The sequence below is a fragment of the Plasmopara halstedii genome (assembly GCF_900000015.1).
Source record: "Plasmopara halstedii genome assembly, contig: Scaffold_322, whole genome shotgun sequence".
NCBI lineage: Eukaryota > Oomycota > Peronosporomycetes > Peronosporales > Peronosporaceae > Plasmopara > Plasmopara halstedii.
The window spans coordinates 465,158-482,644 of NW_020187243.1; the positions used below are offsets into that span (position 1 = coordinate 465,158).

The 17,487-nt window shown below is 42.9% G+C and overlaps 4 protein-coding genes across 4 annotated transcripts; 2 read left to right on the forward strand and 2 right to left on the reverse strand.

Moving 5' to 3' along the window:
• Window positions 1-2,254: 2,254 nt before the first annotated feature.
• On the forward strand, window positions 2,255-3,899 carry PHALS_08230 (uncharacterized protein; the record flags this gene model as incomplete). Its single annotated transcript, XM_024723543.1, has 5 exons — window positions 2,255-2,473; window positions 2,539-3,534; window positions 3,593-3,661; window positions 3,734-3,814; window positions 3,882-3,899. The coding sequence occupies 5 exons, from the start codon at window positions 2,255-2,257 to the stop codon at window positions 3,897-3,899; spliced, it is 1,383 nt and encodes a 460-aa protein (XP_024574509.1).
• A 92-nt stretch (window positions 3,900-3,991) lies between these two features.
• Window positions 3,992-4,530, forward strand: PHALS_08231 (uncharacterized protein; the record flags this gene model as incomplete). The annotated part of the gene is made up of 2 exons (XM_024723544.1): window positions 3,992-4,213; window positions 4,270-4,530. The coding sequence occupies 2 exons, from the start codon at window positions 3,992-3,994 to the stop codon at window positions 4,528-4,530; spliced, it is 483 nt and encodes a 160-aa protein (XP_024574510.1).
• A 16-nt stretch (window positions 4,531-4,546) lies between these two features.
• On the reverse strand, window positions 4,547-11,668 carry PHALS_08232 (C2 domain; the record flags this gene model as incomplete). Its single annotated transcript, XM_024723545.1, has 6 exons — window positions 4,547-7,066; window positions 7,133-7,311; window positions 7,378-8,932; window positions 8,986-9,130; window positions 9,196-9,290; window positions 9,365-11,668. 6 exons carry the CDS (start codon window positions 11,666-11,668, stop codon window positions 4,547-4,549), a joined length of 6,798 nt encoding a protein of 2,265 aa, XP_024574511.1.
• Window positions 11,669-11,815: 147 nt separating this feature from the next.
• PHALS_08233 (voltagegated ion channel superfamily) lies at window positions 11,816-17,434 on the reverse strand (the record flags this gene model as incomplete). The annotated part of the gene is made up of 13 exons (XM_024723546.1): window positions 11,816-12,236; window positions 12,297-12,688; window positions 12,751-12,798; window positions 12,861-13,328; window positions 13,388-13,529; window positions 13,592-14,831; window positions 14,884-14,992; window positions 15,070-15,324; window positions 15,383-15,700; window positions 15,773-16,600; window positions 17,016-17,200; window positions 17,271-17,334; window positions 17,402-17,434. The coding sequence occupies 13 exons, from the start codon at window positions 17,432-17,434 to the stop codon at window positions 11,816-11,818; spliced, it is 4,503 nt and encodes a 1,500-aa protein (XP_024574512.1).
• Between the last annotated feature and the right edge of the window lie 53 nt (window positions 17,435-17,487).

A 17,487-nucleotide genomic window follows, 5' to 3' on the forward strand; every position in this document is an offset into this window, starting at 1 on the left:
TAGCGCGTTTTCGTAGTTCGAAAACGCCTCTAGACGCGCACTGATTGCCTCGGGGCCTTGTTTTACAAGACGCCCTAGGGGATTGACTACAAGTGCTATATTAAGTGCAGCGGGGCTGCCGTAGCAAAACGTGAGGAAGCGTACTTTAGGTCACCGACCTTTCGTTCTTTACAAGAACCGAGTATGAGTTAGCGGATCGCAATCCGCTTACTCCAAGAGTGATTTTTGCATTCTTAAGGCTAATCGACTCTTCGGTTTAAATCCCAAATTTATTTTTCTATCCTAATTTTAAAAGTTCAAATTTTCTAAATATACTATATCTAGTAAAATGTAAATACATGTAAACAACTGGCTACACCGTATTATTGTTTGGGTGTGGTCACACCATGCACATCTCGAGTGACACACACACCGTTGTTATTAGGGTTCGTGTAACCTCGTTACAGCTGGTAACGCAATCTCGATGAAATTGCGTGCCATGGGCACTATATGCGACGCTAAGGTTGAGAGCCAGCATGTACAAAATATTACGCCAATGCCAAAGGCAAGTCAAACGCACACGATAACTCGCGAAATTCTCTCAAAACGATGAACATGCATTCACACTAAAAGTCTGCAGTCTATAAGACAAAGTGCAAAAGCGCCACATCGAACTGTTCACAACCGTGATAAAATAGGTATAACCTAAGCATTCCCTAAAATGTTAGCGCATCCTGTGTTCTACGTAAGCTACGCTTTCGAAATCTATACCAAAATCCCGATGAACCAGTAGACGTAAACACTCTTTTGCAGTGAAGTTACGTCTCTACCACTCCCTGTCGTTGAGCTATCCTGCTTTCCAAAGTAGCTACACAGTTGTGAAGCACTTGAGGTCGTTCAAGCCGAACAGCATGATCTCGAAGCCCAAGAACAAATCTGAGATCTAAATTATCCAAGCCTCAGACGTAAACCGCGACGCTTGAACACAGTCGACCTGACACCACTACAAGGTGAGAACGCAGATGTTTAGTCCAGTCACTACGACTATTCTATAAGTAATGCCTCAACATCATTCACAAAAATTTTATTTGCGCAGAGCATAAGCGTGTTCGGATACTTAACTTTCACCCCTAATGCATTCAGTAGCTCACCTGCGTTTTGCAAGCTGGTTGGATCCGAACACATTCTTGTACTGTCGATAATCCATTAATCTTTTTCCTGCAGCCCTTAGACATTTAGTAAGCGATATGATCTCCTTGACATGTCAAATGCGACGACCTTCGATCTGATGCAAATTGACAGAGTACGGAATTTGCGACTACTTTGATAACCCCAATCGATTGTACTAAGCGATACTTTACCATTTGCAGTTGTTTGTGAATTCATTTTCTTATGGATTGAATTATGTTGTGTGGTTAGCTCAGTAGTAAAAAACATGTGTTGAGATTAACTGTTCTTTGAACTGTAAGGCATCCTTACCTTGAAGATAAGCATCATCTTTGAAAAAAAGGCATTATAAATACATCTTTATCAGCAAGGTTTCTTGTTCGCGAATGCTCAGAACTTCATACAATTCCGTACACTTTTATCATTTTGATGCCCGCCCCTTTCGAACGATCAGTGTAAGCTACTGCCTTCAATAGTACGGCTCTCTCAACCTCTCCTTAGTGCTTCTCAAGCTACCTTTTCTGCCTGAGAAGTACAATTATAAGTACCTGTTTTGACAAATGCGCGCGATGGGGCGGCGACATTTGAAGGGAAGCTTGGCAATGATAATTATCTTAGTTGCTTTGAAATGGTGTATGGTGAAAACGATTCAGCGATTGCGAATAGGCTCTAAACTTATTGATGAACGTTGCAATATCCAAAAGGTGTCGTGATATTTGAGACAGGAAGTGATACAATGCCTGGAAGCATAAAGACTTAAGAAATTACATACTTAAACGTCGTAGCAGAAAATTGATCTAGGATGAACGTTCTGAAAAGACGGGCCACCCGCATATGAAATTTGACTTAGTGTCACAGAGTTCTTTGCTGTAATGATCAAGACTCTTAACGTTCGAAGCGCGATGTTCACATTCACGGGGCTTTGAACATATCCTTCACACCCGCGAGAGGAATTCGCACATTTGATTGGCGCATGGTACTTGCGAATTGCTGAAATAGCTACGAGCGAGAAGGCGAATCAATTCGGCCAACTCAATACTTTACTGGATATTGTTTGCTGCTTTGTATCGAGAGAGCAGTTATTCGTGTCGAAATAGTTTTCAGTTCCATGGCGGCGTTTTTGCCTTTGCATTCCGATCGAAAGAGTGAACTGCGTGACCCTACTTTGGAGGAATTGTATACAGGCCCAATTCGTGCACTACCCGATGAGATCCAGCAACTTCCTGACGAAGACACGGCGTGTACGTTCTGTGGCGTCAGCTATTTCATCTTTGCCGAGGTTCAAACCCTGCAGACAACAGTCAAGCAATATAAAAAAGCATTTCGGGTATGTATCCGGCACAAATGTTCTATCTTCGGTCTTGTGTAGTATACAGCTTATTGAAAATGCAGGACTTTGTTCAATTTCTAGAGCATGAGCGCTCAGTTGCTCAAAATTTACGACAGCAGGCTATCGAGTTGAAAAGCGGGTTTGCTGAACTCGTGATGACATGTAGTTCTACTATCACACAATTTTCGGAGCAGAATAAAGCGCATTGCAGTGCTAAGCAAGAGGCACTCGAACAAGTTTTACGACTTCAAAAAGAGCTGTTTGAGTCGAAAACTCAATGTCAAGATCTTCATTTTCTTTGTCAGCGCAACGAGGCAAGCCAGAACACACACGCATTAACTGAGCAGGAACTCCGCAATGAGATTTCGCAGTTAACATTACAAGTAATGAATTGCAAAGCACAAATTCAGTCACAGCAAGAACTTTTTGAAGAAGAGCACAGTCGGAATCAGCAACGCATACGAGATTTTGAGTCAAAATTTGTTGAGTGGACAACAATTGAAAGACAAAATGGTGCTGAGCGAGATGATTTGAAACAAAAGCTGGAGACTATGAGCCAGCGTGTTGAGCTGGAAGCAAGCCAAATGGAACTAGAGCTTGCTGCTCTTCGCAAAGAGCGTGATCAAGTTGTTGCAAGTAGGGATTCTGAGCGTGAAGTGAGCTCTGTGGAAATTTCTAATTTAAAAAATCAGCTTTCAAGTCTCGATATGATGCGCTTGCAGCTCGTGAGTGAAAATGGACGGTACAAGGATATAACCTTAAAACTTGAAGACGAAATCGCTGCCTTACGTCTCGCTGCAGATCAAATGCATGGGCAACTAAGTGTAAGTACGAAATACAACGAGAATGTCAAGGAGAACCTTATTCGTGATCTAGAAAAAGCACGAGAAAAGTATGAAAAAGAAATTGATAGTCTTCAACAAGGCCACGCGCAAGCGATTGAAGAATTAAAATTTTGTCAAAATGAGCGTATGGAAATTGAGAAACAGAAGACGGTCGAGCTTGCAAGTCAACGTGAACAAACGTCACGCGAAGCGTTTTTAGCGATCGAAAATCGGGTGAGCTGCACCAGAAGAAAGATGTTTTTTCATTTTTTTTATGCCTTTTGATGATTAGCTACAAGATACCGAGCGTCGAGCGAATGAGTGGAGAGATCGTGCTTTGCAGAATGCGAGAGAGATTGAGGTAATTATGACCGTGACGTATCACCCATTATCCATAATTGGCCTCATTTGCTCAACACCTGACAATTTATAGGAGATGAAGCGCAATGGTTTGGACCACGAGACCTTGAACCAAACACTACAAAATCAGCTTGATCAAAGTCTACGTGATAAGGTATGAGTAGTGTATAATTAATATTATCACACTGACGTGTGGACATAGCGCCTCTTTGTCGAGGAAGTTAACAAGCAACGCCTAGAAGTGGAGCAAAAATTACGGCGCCTAGAGAATCAATCACGTCAGGAAAGAGATAAATTATTTCAAGAGGCAGAAAATCGACAGCAAGTAATTATGAATGAAAATACGACACTCAAAGAACGACTTGACAAGATGCAGCATAATTTGAAATGTTTACAAGCGCAGTATGCTATCGAGTTCCAATCTCATGTCAAACAGCAAAGCAATCAAACTGAGGATAGAAAATTGAGTTATCATGACCCAGGGAATCAACAATGTCCAGATAATGAAATGGTTATTGACCAGCTTCGAGGCGAATTGAAGCAGAAAAACCATGTACGTTTAACGATTGTTCACGCTCTTTTTCATACCTTAATTCGGTGAATTGACAGGAGATAGCACTGCTCCAGCAAACTGTTCATCGTGAATGTTTGGAGCGGACATCGCTGCTTGAGAGGATACGAGGTGGAAAGGTCAAGGTGCTACCTGAGATAGGAATCTCGACGATTATCTCAGATTCGATTGTTTCAAGCAATCGTGACGATGCCGATGTCAGCAATGGGTATCTTGAACAGAATGCCAAGCAGCCTAAAGCATCACTCTATGAAAAGCTGAGGCGAGCTGGATCGCGGAAATCTAACCTTAAAAAGTAATTGTAAAATTTTATCGCTAAAAGAAGCAATCTTGCCCATCAAATTCTTCAGTTTGATCGTCACTGCTTGAACTTTCGTCATCTTTCATCCAGTACTTCATGCTTCCCTGCATGATCCGAGCGATTCGCTCCGTCTCTGAGTCGTGCTTGAATAGTAATGAATGCATCGACGATTGATATCTGTCGTCTTTTTGTCGGCTTTTGTGCTCGCTATACCGTGTTGGGAGGTCACACGGTTTCAAACCTCGCTGAGGGCTGACAATAGTAGACCATTGACTTCTATCCTCGACGGTTCTGTTGTGTAACGTTTGTAGATTTCGTGGATCGCTGACAGTAGCTTTTATAATTTCTTCACCTTGAATTTCAACCTGTTTTTTTAATGAGACCTTTTCACAAGTATGCGGAATTGTCTCGATGGCCTCCATATCTGTCATCTCAGAAAAATTATCATCTGGTAACTGACAATGATTTACGACCTGGACATTGGGTGTATCAGGACAACCGCCACACACTTCAGTGTTATGCTCGTGAGCGTGGTAAGGCTCGATATCGTTTGGTCCAAACGAATTTCTAGATGAATCATCTAAAATGGGAGAACCGGGGCATTCCAAGCGCTCGGCATCATCATTTCTGCTGCTACTTTTTCCAAAGCCAGCGAGTGAAGTGCGGTACTGTTGATTCTCTCTGTCCTGTATTACGACAGATGCAGTTTTTGCTACTAAGAAAAATTCGCGCACGTCACGCAACATTTCGTACATGAGTTCTAATTTTTCGTTCTGCAACGCCGACGTCGGCGTCACAACGTTAATCATTTCACATGTCTCTCTTTCCTTCTTGCTTTTGTCGCTCTTCGCAGATTGCACGTTGGAAGTCACACAAATGTCACCATTGAGATTATCAGAAGTCAAAATCTTATCATACTCGCCTTCCAGGTCGTGTTTTATTGTAAGAATTTGCGGGATTTCTTTCGTTTCCAATTGAGAAATTGATAGACTCGAAGAGTTTGAAATTTCTATCGGATCGCAGCCCACATCAGCAGTTTCTTTATTCTCCCCAAAGCAACTTTCAGCATCTAATTCATTTCCGATAGTACCATTCTCCTCCAGCGGTGTAGACTGGAGGGGACTATGCTTCATCTCTACAATCTGAAAACCTAACTCCAAAGGATTGACCTGAACAGCTTTGTCAGCATACTGACGCTTTGAATTGTGACTAGAGCTGGAAGAGATGACGTCAGACAGTAGGTGCTGAATCCCCTCGGTGTCGTCATCCAATATGCTATCAGTCTCACTTGGCGCAGGTTCGTTCTCGCACAATACATCGACATCCCAATTGTTGTCTGACACAATGTCGGCTACAGCAACTTTGATTTTGTCTATTTTTTTTACTTGCACATCTGGTACCTGCCAAAGACAATCGATATCAAAACACTTGACACTCGCTAAATCGGAGTCAGACGACTGAAGCTTGGCATTTCCACTGTTTTCGTCCTCTTTCCCACCTGAATCCGCTAATCTTTTGTGATCGATCACCTCATCTTCGTTTATTATCGCAGACTCGAATAAATGCGGAATCAGCTTTGTTTGTTGACCCAAACTTACATGTGTAGCTTCGTCCATTTGACGAGAAGATAACAATTTACCATCATCAGCATTATCGCACTGGCCAGTATTCAACCAATTGCACTTATCACGCATTGCTTGGGATGTAAAACTGTGGTCTGTTGTTTCAGCAATCAAATGATCAGCTATGGCATCTCCATCAAACGATGCGTCTTTAGCTTCTAACACCAAGTCTTGCTCAGAATATGGTGTTGTCCCAGTAAATTTTGGTATGTCCTTTTCATTGCATTCCGCTAAGCTATTCTCAGACGTGTATACTCTTGCGACATCTATTGTTTGACTGGAACTATGATCGGACGGATGCAAACAAGCCAGATGCTCCTTAACTTCCACTGATGCCTGGTATACTGCTTGTATTGCACCATCGAATGTCGGTAATATTTCGGCTGCGTCATCCTTGCCAAATGATTCAATGAGGTGCCCAGGACTCCAAGTGCTGTCCATTGGGTCAGAGCCTTCCTGCGTCTCTTCTACACAAAGGTTTTGCACGTGAACCTTCACTTGGCCCCGCGTCTCATACTGTGCATTCTTAATGTGATACCATCCGTCGATATCACGCCAACCACGATCAAACAGACTCAAGTCGATGGAAACCGATCCAATAAGCACATCAGTCTCATGCTTATTAAATACAAATCTTTCATCCGAATTATATTCATTCAATTCATAATTGTTGTATCGCCAGACTGACACTTTAAGTAAATAGCTTTGCCAATTATCATCGTCCACATCCAAAACATCCCAATAGTTCCATTTAAAGTCTGGACCAGCTTTTATATCTGTTTTTTTTGTAGTAATCATATAAGATATTGAAGCTTCGCTTAAACTCTGTTTTGTCATTTCAAAGGCAACATAAATGCAAAAAGTTGTCCCAGCATCATCCACAATCAGATTACGAACTTCTTCAATACACACCTGCAAGAATTACATGTTTTGTTTGCTATGATTGTACAACTAATCAGAGATAGATATATCACTTACTTTACATGATCTTAACGATCTCACATTTAACAAATCGCCGTTATCACACGGTATTTCGTCTGGACTGGTTGGGGACATCAAGGGCGGAGAAATCGTTTCTTGATTTGCACCAATGGTGGTGAGTAATGGGTTGGTATGATCAACGAAGCAGTGAACACCAACTCGAGCAGCCGAAAACACTGAGTTGTACAGTCAAAGTGAGTTAGAGGAAAAGTATGCACGACAATAAATGTGAATTTTTATACCTTGTAGTACACGAATTGAGAACATGCCACGGACACCGTCCGGGCGATAAAGAACTGCAGCCAAGGGAAAGCTGACACACCCAAGTTCATGTGGCTCACGGCAAATTTCGCACGATAGTAGCACAGACACTCGAGCACAGTCTTGTTGCAAAATTGCCACTGTGTCTGAATTTAAAAGCAAATGAATGCGCATGAAAACATCTTCGAATGTCTTTGTTCGCTTGTCACCAGTCACAGGAATTGTTATGTCGGGTGATCGCCAACGTTTGAACCACTTGCCATTCTCCATATATACACGAATTCTTGAATCGTGATTAGCAACGTCATTTTGCTGGTATTTTTTTTCCATCTCATGAAGGCTATTTCCTAAGCAAATCGTAGTGTCAAAGCAGACACATCGCGCGTCGTATTGAGTATCCAGCAGATCAGAAAAGTGGTCACTTGATTTGCCCGTACTTGATGATAAATTTGCGATCAGTAGATGCCTATTTTCATCAAGCAAACGTTCGAAGTCTTCTATTGACAGCAAGTGAAAGGATAACACAAGACTGGCAGGGATTAGGCGCACATCTCGTACATCGCTTAAATCTGCACCGACGTGGTGCCGCGCTCCAACAGTGGAGCAGAACGCATCAGCATTTTCCAAGTTATCAGTATTTAATTCGGTAAGTGCCGTCATGTTTTCAGATTTTGACATTTGATAAGAAATTGTTAAGGGAATCGCAGATGGAAGCGCCCGGTGGCCACTCTCTCCTCTATCCCAAACAATCGGGATGTTCACATTGACATGATTTTCGACCTCAGCATGCTGCCCAATTCTATCGCCTTTAGTGGTGCATTGAATCAATTCTTCGTATAGATTCAATCGTGCTTCGCCCGTTATTGTTTCACGGGATTGCAATCCAAAAAAGCCATTTTCGACATGCAATGCAAACAACACCTGGCTTTGAGATCCTAATGATGCAACCTCTTTTTTTAATAGGCCATTTACTTGAAATGAGTGACTGAAATGAGAATTTAATTTTTTGTCTGCTGCATCCCACCACAAAGCAAATGGCAGATCGATTACATTACCTGGATACTCTGAGTCCCCAATGAGTACAATTTGACCTTGCAATTCGCACCCGAGAAGTGGGGTGCAAGTCCGGGCTCCATTTTCACACCCTTCGTCTTTGTATTTATCATTTTGCATCCCAGATCGCCAGCTTTGACAAACTTCAAAGCGAATTTTACGCAGAATCAAGCTACTTTTCGTTACAAATTCACCTCCGCAAGCTTTCTCATTGTTAAGTGACGACTCTGATTGATTGTTGCTTGCGTCTTCCTTCCAACAGCTATGCCCAAAGCTGATGATATCTGAAGTAAGAGTAGGAGCTGTCGATTGTGAGTCCGATCTATTTATTTCATCAGGGATGGCTACGGATCGTGATGTGATTGGATCTGGTCTCAGTGTTGTGCTAGAGGTATAACAATGAATTTGCTTCCGGGACAATACTCCACGAACCATACCTTGTAGCTTAACCAATTTCGGAATAATCTTGACCCATGTTAGCAGCTGATAATAGAGTGAGTCAGTATTGAAGGCAATAGCTCTCTAACCACACACACCTGCTCTGCTGTCCCAATGCAAACTCGAGCCCGGAGATATCCGGATAAAAGACCGGTGAATGGGTTAATAATTGGAAACGCCCCACCAATGTCTATAGAAGGAAAGCAATTCTTCGATACACTTAGCTGGTCAACCTTTTCTTTACTTGATAAGCATTTTAATTGTCAGTTTTCAACCATCTCACAAATCACTTAGACTTACTAACGGACCTCAAAAGCACAGCCAGCTGTCTTAAGGGCACCTTTGCCAGGCCTAAAAGCTTACGCTCCGAACTCTTAGCAAACTGTACCCAGGCTTCAAAAATCTAAAGTGCAAAAATAATTAGATAATTCGTCAAGAAACAAACAAGCGATTCTGTACATGAACAACGTGCGTTACCAGATGCCCATGAAGAAAGTATTCAATCGAATCATTTGCAAAGCTTGACTCAAAAATGTGAGTTTTTCTACCGAAATCAGCTTTCAGAATTGACGCTGAATTGGACCAACGGGAAAGTTTGAGATTGCGTGTGACTGTCCGCTCAAATTTGATCACGTGCGAAGACAAATTTGAAAAAATCTTTAGTATCGTGTAACGAAGAGAAATGCTGGCATCGCTGATGTCATCTACCACCAGATCACGTCTATTGTTTAATTGCACATTACATTCTCGCAAGGCCACATTATTCACGTTTGATACATTTTCAAGCATCACTGCAAACTGAAAAGAGAAGTTGGTATATAAACCATCGTTATCCACCGCTTCGGTTTGAAAGCTCCGCTGTGTTTCATGTTGTTGGTGCTTATCGAAAGAAGAATCTGGATCAATTATGTCATTGAGGACAGCTCCTGCTTGGTCGACTTGGATGGAGCTGATGGAAGACAATGACATTCCACTATCAGCATCGCTTTTTGGCTCGCTTGCCGACTTTTGCTCAGTTGCGGCATCTGTGTGATAGGCAAAAGCGACTTTGAGATTGCCTGCAGAATGAAACTTTGTAAGGCGTTGCATTCCACTTCTATCATTTCGTCGATTTCTTATAATGTCATATCCCTTAGTAGCATATTGGCTGTCACTTTTTAAGTTCAGCTGAATGGTTGTTGCCCAAGTCTTGTCACTTTGCTTGGCAACAGCTAACAACTTTGAAGCATCGACGGCACCTTCAAGTATAATTTGCTTAGGGGATTTCAGAATGCGATTCTGCTTGCGTTTCTTTTTGTTGCTGTGGGTATCGCTCTGAACTTTGCATCGAACGTAAAATCGTAAATTCTTATTGTTACCGCTATCAGCTTCAGTGAGCGAAGACGGCAATGTCATGGGCAAAGTACTGGAGCATCCCAGTTGCCAGTAACGTTTTCGAAGCGACGTCGATACTGTAAACGCACCTATTTCTGCATGATTTTTTGCGGCGACATGAGAGGCAATCAGCAGCGACGACAATTTGTCATGCGAAACGTTTATCTGAACAGGACTGTAGCGACTCGAAATGGATGTGGAATCACGAAGTTTACGGAGCTGATTATCAACAAAGTCACGATTCAGCTCCAGCGAGTCAAACGTTATCACCAGTGCGATAACACGGTCATGCAATTCCGCATTAGATGGGTGCATAGTCGCCATTGGTCTTACATCAGCATCAGCAGAATGGTCAGCAGATAAGCTCAGCTGTTGATAACTTGACGAATGCCCACTATCCACAGCAGAATCAGACCACTGATTGAGAGGACACATAAAGTCATTCAATTCTACATGCGTCTCTTGTATGCCATGATCCGGAGCATACTGTGATGTTATAAAATGTTCAAGATCTTTAACCTTGATGTCTGAATTGCAATCAACTGTGATAGCTTTTTCCATCAACTTTTGCAGCGCTTTTCCTTTCTCTAAAAGTTTTTGAACTCGCTGTGAGTCCACACGATTGATTTCGCTTTCACTCTCTTTAAATTTATTTTTTGTCAAAACATCACTTTGCGGTTCGCTATTCTCTATCATATTAAGATCAGTTTTAACTTTCTCCTTTGTCTCGTCTAGATTACGAATCTTCACTTGATGCGTCAGCAATTCAAAGTCTGCTTGCTCATCCTTATCCACAATATTCACATCACTATCCACATGTGAATGATCATCCATCCATTCTACATCAAATGTTACCGCTAAATATCCCACAATTTCGCTTTCTTCTCCATCGCGAGCTTTGATCTCACACAACACATTGTTCCTCCGTAGTGCCACTAACTTTTCTTCTGCTGTAATTACGTTGTTACCTTTTGCTAGATCTAGAGGCAGCAAGCACTCTCCTAGTTTTCTTCGAGAGTCTTTGTCAAACACGTCCAAAGTCAAGTGTCCCATGTCTTCGAAATATTCGACTAGCTGTTCAGAAAGAACGGTCACAGGATATTTCATTGTGATAATCCGATGAGGCGAGTCCTGAATATCCACGCTGCCAACGCTATCTCCTGATAGCAAGTTTGGTCGAAAGAGGCTTCCAGGCGTATCCTCACCCCACCAACGTACACGAACAAGCGACACTCGTGGCAACAGCAAAGAGCTCACGGCGCTTGGCAGAATGTGTGCCACGCAAAGCGTCACATTACCTAGTTGCTTTCCAGACACCATAGGAGGCAAGGAACATCCTGTTAGCTCGTGTGGTAGCGATAAATAGCGCCTAGATAGCGATATGGACCGTGTTACATCTGTTGTCATTGTGTCAGAATTTTGTGACATGCAAAATTGATATATTGCTTACGGTCATTGCAAAATAACTCATCATTATACGCAGGGTATACATTGAAGCTAGCCATAATGTGAGTCGATGACTTGGACAGCCACAAATCTGCGTATTGCGGATTTCTAGAACTTCACTGGTAGATTACATTGTGTCGTTAACTCGGTCCCGTCGATTGTTGAAGACGAACTTTCATTTTCAGATTGGCGATTGTCAGTTGCGTAGTCAATGACACTTGCACCCACTTCACTATTTGTTCGTTCTTTTTCCGCGAGCAACTGAAGTTGCTTTGGCAACAAATCAGGAGACCACTCGCTTCCTCGTCGCTTATACAAATTCGCCATAGCTACTCGGCCGAGATCTCTAAGTTTAACTCGTCCTCGGGTCTGCTCCGCCACTGAGCGAAAATTCTGACCACGAAGTAGTGCCAATTGCACATTTGACTTTTGATGCGGAAGAAGTGAGTACATGTCATCAGCTACAAGTACGGACGCCAGCTGACTCACAAAGTACGTGCTGACTGCTGGTGAAACGTTTTCGAGTGCCCTACATTTACACGAGTAAAGGTAAGAAGCAACGTTTGGCACTTAAAAATGCGACACTTACCTAAAATCTTGTATAGAAAGAGAATATAGAATGCACTTGCTTGAAATGGCTGTGGCTGTCGACACTGTCCGATACAACTCATCAGGCTGAGCCATCAAAGCATACTGCTCAAAGACAGTGTTTTCCCCCACAATGCGACCTTGATTAGTTCTTGAATTCAAAAGGTCGCACTCGCCCTCGACAACAAAGAAGGTTTCGATACCTGGACTACCACAGCGACATACTGTTTCGCCCCGCCGAATGCAAACAGGTTTTAGAAGGAATAAAGCGTACGACACGAAACCCTTAAAAGCATCCTCCATCACTGTAATGAGGGGAATAGCAAATAAATTTTCGACTGCAACCAGACGTGCTACATCAAAGCGCAGACTCGGGGCCATTTTGTCAAAAAGCTACACCAATAATTGAAAGTTATTGCAAGAGATCATGCTATCTACTAATTCAACTTACGCACCTTCTGTTCGGGAAATAGGCTGGTACACGCAATGTGATGCAAGTAGTGCTATGAGCGAAAAGGACATAAGCTCAAAATGTAGTGCTATTCGAGTCTCAAGTTTGGCTCACCGTCTTAACGTTGATGCACATACGTTCGCTCACCGACAAATCACGCAAATAATCTTTCATCTCTGTCATCAGAAGCCGATATTCGCGATCGCTTGGATCCAAATTTTGAATGAGTGTCATTACAGACGAAATGATGTACCCAAAAGCCGTGGCATTGACGACCACGAGTATGATCACGACAACCAGTTCGTACGGAGAATGAACACTTGGCTTTACATCGCCGTAACCAACGGTTGTAAGTGTCGTAAACGCCCAGTATAGAGCAGCAATGTATCGATCCCCAACTGGAACAAGGCTCACACAGTCGATAAGCTGAGGATCTCTCGGAAAAAAAGCGTCGCCACACCAACTGCGATATCCAGCGGATTCGCTCATCATCATGACGCTGTGAAACATACACGCATTCCAGTGACAGAAGATCGACATGATTGCCAATAGTTTAAAAAGTCGTTCTGTTGAAGGATTCAACTAATCACATCACAAAATCAGCGCTTCGATTACAGCGAAAAATTAATCCCGCTTTTTACCTGAATAGTGTCCCGAATTCGCCCGAAGACACGACTAAGCTTTATCAGTCGTGTGAGTTTAAGCAACCGTGCAATTCGAAACAGTCGCAATAACTTTGTGGGAAATCGACGCAATGTTTGATTAGAAGTGCCAACCACAGCTCTATCAATCAGCAAAGAAATTACTTCAGGTAAAGTGAGAGATAGTGTTGTTTAGATACGTACCGAAAGAGCTCGTCGATCGGTACAGTTGAAATGAGGTCAAGAAGAAACCAACCTTTAGCATACCGCCAGAAAAGAGTGCGTGGCTCATAAATCAGCTTTCTTTCATCGTCGAAGTACGCAGTACGGAAGTTAACCAGAATGTCGACGAGAAAGAAACCATCGATGGTCATTTCAAGCACATACCAACCACCAACTGCGTCAACATCGTACCCAAGTCGGAAGGGTACGACAATGATTGAATACACAATTCCAATACCCACAAAAAATTGCCATAAAACAATTGAAGGCTCTTGAGGATGAAACAAATACGTTCCTCGAAGCAAAACACGCTCTGACTTGATATTTGTTTTTGGTTGTTCAAGAGGCGAATCACGAATCTTTACAATCATGTCATGAAGTTCGTGTTCGTCAGTTGCGCCAGCCAAAAATGGGCGTCCTTCGATCGGAATTTCATGGTCAGTGGTTTGAATTGCCGATTGCTCAGGCCTGGCCTTATTTTCATCTTGTATTTGCATGACCTGTATTGCTGCCGTTGGCTCAGTTTCATTTAGACTGTAACTTTCTTTAGTTGTAGCATACCGCTGCTTAAATAAGTCAAATTGGTGCCCATCATGGTGACGAATTTCACTTCCGAGCGTGTTTGAGATTTCTTCTTTGACATCACTGTCTGGGTCTAATGTGTGTATAGAATCGAACACTGAGCTGCTATTCTTTTTCTTTGCTTCTACCAACGATGCTTGAGGTAATGCCTCAAGAATAATTCTGCGGCCTTGCATAGCAGAAGTTACTGGCCTGGTAAGAGAACTCACACCGTGAATCGATGGCGATTCTCTTGGTTCAGAAGAGGCTAGCCACGCATTATTGCTCTGCTCGCTCGGCAACTCTGGATGCACAATTGCTGAATGGTAGACCAGAGGTGTCGACGTGGCTGGCTGCTGAACACCATATTCACTACCCTCCTCTAATATAGTCTCTGGTCTCGATTCCGGCGAATCAGTCCTATGGGAAGGTAAATAGGGAACGACGCGACCCATTTCACTTGGAGTCACCTTTCGATTCATGATAGATGTCTTCATTACCGTATCTGGAAAAATGTCAATACCTTTTTTTAAAGCAAGAGTGTGCAGAACGGGCTTTTTCCTGGAACTAAAATCTGAAGGATCCGCGCGTTGCCAGATACTATTAGCGCTGATTGCTGCAGTTTCACGGAAGTGTTTGATCACTTCTGGCCAACTTACACCTAAAATCACTGTAAGAAACTCGCACAATTCAGATAGACAATATGTACCTACTAATTTTTTGAATAGCTTCTCGAGAGAGAAAGGTTAGCTCGCTATAGGATTTTGCTACAGCCGAGCAGATACGTACACCGTTGCCGTGTTCACGGTCGTACACTTCAAGCTATTACAAGATACGAGACAGAAAACGAATTTAATGCCGACAGAAAAATCAATCAAACTGCTTGCACAAACACGAACCTCGCCAAAGTGATCGCCAACACTCATCGTCGAAAGCCGCAAATCTTCTTTCCCGCGTCGAATTGTTTTCACAAGCTGAACTTTGCCTTTGATGATAAAGAATACATGTGCTGCAATTTCGTGTTCGACGTAGACATACTCATCTTTAAGTGTAGCAAACGGGCGCATTGCTATCACGATATCGCTAATTAAGCTTTCGGGGCATTGAACAAAATATTTGATGCTCGATACAATTTTCGAGTGCACATGGTGGATCTGAATGAAACACGAAGTCAGCTGTCAAAAGCTCCATACAATGCATCCCACGACGTACCATTTCATTACGAAGAGCAGATGGAAGCCGTTCAAGAATCCGACGCTCTTTAAACACTGAGCGGTTTTGGTAAAAATACTCGAAATGGTGACGAATTTTGTTGCTGATATATTGAGGCATACTCCGTGAAATGATATATTCTTTGACAACAGTCATCCGTTCATCGTATCGTGCAGCTGCAACGTCCAAATTCGTAACCAAGTTTGAGATTGTGCCGATCACGTAACCAAAGAAGGACACACCGACGGCCATTACGGCGATATTAAGCAATCTTTCGTTATTACCATGAGCGACAATATCGCCGTAACCTATTGTCGTCTGAAACACAAAATACGTGCAAAAAGACTTGCTGATTAGATAAGATTGAAAAGTTTGCCCTAAATACCTTACCATTGTAACGATAGCCCAATACATGGATCGTACATATTGAAGCGACTCGGTATCGATAGCCGGACCCGCAGGATCAAGCGAAATACTAATCAACCATGACTTTTCTGAGTCTGTCCTTCCGACAGCATACCAGAGGCAAGCCACCAAGTGGGCAATGAATAGCATTGTTAGCGCTAACTTGACAAGCGATATCAGACTTTGATTTGTGTAAACAGCGTCCTCTAAGTTTGCGAAAACTTTTCGCAGTCGACGTATCCGTGCTAGCTTAAATAATCGCAGCACTTTTAAACCTCGCAGCAGCTTTGTCGACAAGAGAGCAGCATGTGTACTATTGCTGACGCCGAAAAGTTTTGCAAGAGACTCGAACGGGAGCGTCGAAACAAAATCCACAATAAACCAACCACGTAAATATGATTTTACAATCACGCGAAGTGTATATGTTATTTCTCCAGAGGGTAATTGAAGACCAGTGATAAAATTCAAGGCGATGTCAACAAAGAAAGCCACATCCATCGCCGTTTCCAGTTGTGCAAAGAATCCTCCTGCTTCGACTTGAAAACAGACTCGATAAGGCACGACAAGCGTGGTATAAAGTACGAGTAGACTAAGCAGCAAGTCCCACGTTCTCTTCGCTGGAGCCTCGGGATCGATAAAAAAACGCGGTTTCAACGGTCGCCGTGTGTGACGTCTTCGTTTGCCAATATATGCAGGAAATTTCCTCTTTAATGCGCTCCAAAGTGTAAGCCCTTTTCTTGGCGGGTTTGCCATGCGACGATGATGTCGAGCTCCAGGCATATTGAACGAACAAGTCCCAGTGCATACGCCTAGCTAAATAAGATTTACCCACGCCAATTCTAAACTATCGGTAGGCTGGGCAGACAAGAGTTGGCTTCACCACATTGACGACGGACTAAGCCGATGCGGTAAAAAGGTTTAGCTCGTGTACGTCTGGTAACCAGGAAACCGCTGAAGATGGTCGAAATCTCTAATCTGCCATCTATATTAATCTTGGCACCTGCTCACGTCTCCGAGGCTAATTATGAACACAAACAAATACCAGAGCAGAAATGTATTGATTCACCAGACAATTGGTGCTTGCTTGGATTAATTCGTTTTAGTTTGTCTTTTGGTTTTTGTTGATGTTGTATCGCTGAGGAAAAAGGTTAAAGTAAAGCAGGAGGCTGACGCTTACAACATGTGGAAGGAAGTGCCACGAGCTCCAGATGGCAAGGCAACGACGCACGTCTAAAATTTCAAACGCAATACCAGCGTACTGCATCGCAACCCACGTGAAGAACACGCCCGATATGTCGTACAAGAATGCCATCGGATGAGAATTTCCGTCAAAGTACGAAAGGAAAATAGCATGCGGATGAGCTGTACGAACTTCAGTGTAGTGAAAGTATGATCGAAGGCGACGACGGAGGTCTAAACAAAAGGCAGCACGTGAGTACGGTTTGCACGTCATTGATAGTAAGAATAAAAAAGTCTATCTCACGTTTGCCAACTTCGATGTAAATACCGCCTGATAAAAAAAAGAGGTAGTAGCCTGGTGACAGTCCCTGTTGTGATGAAACTGATCGTAAGCTTTTCACTACATTGTTTGACATTAAACGACACACAACTTACATGCCATAAAGCGCTGACAAAGAACGACGCCATTGTCGACAGCAGACCAGACCGACCAGCTTTTGACAGGCCGACACGCTGATAAA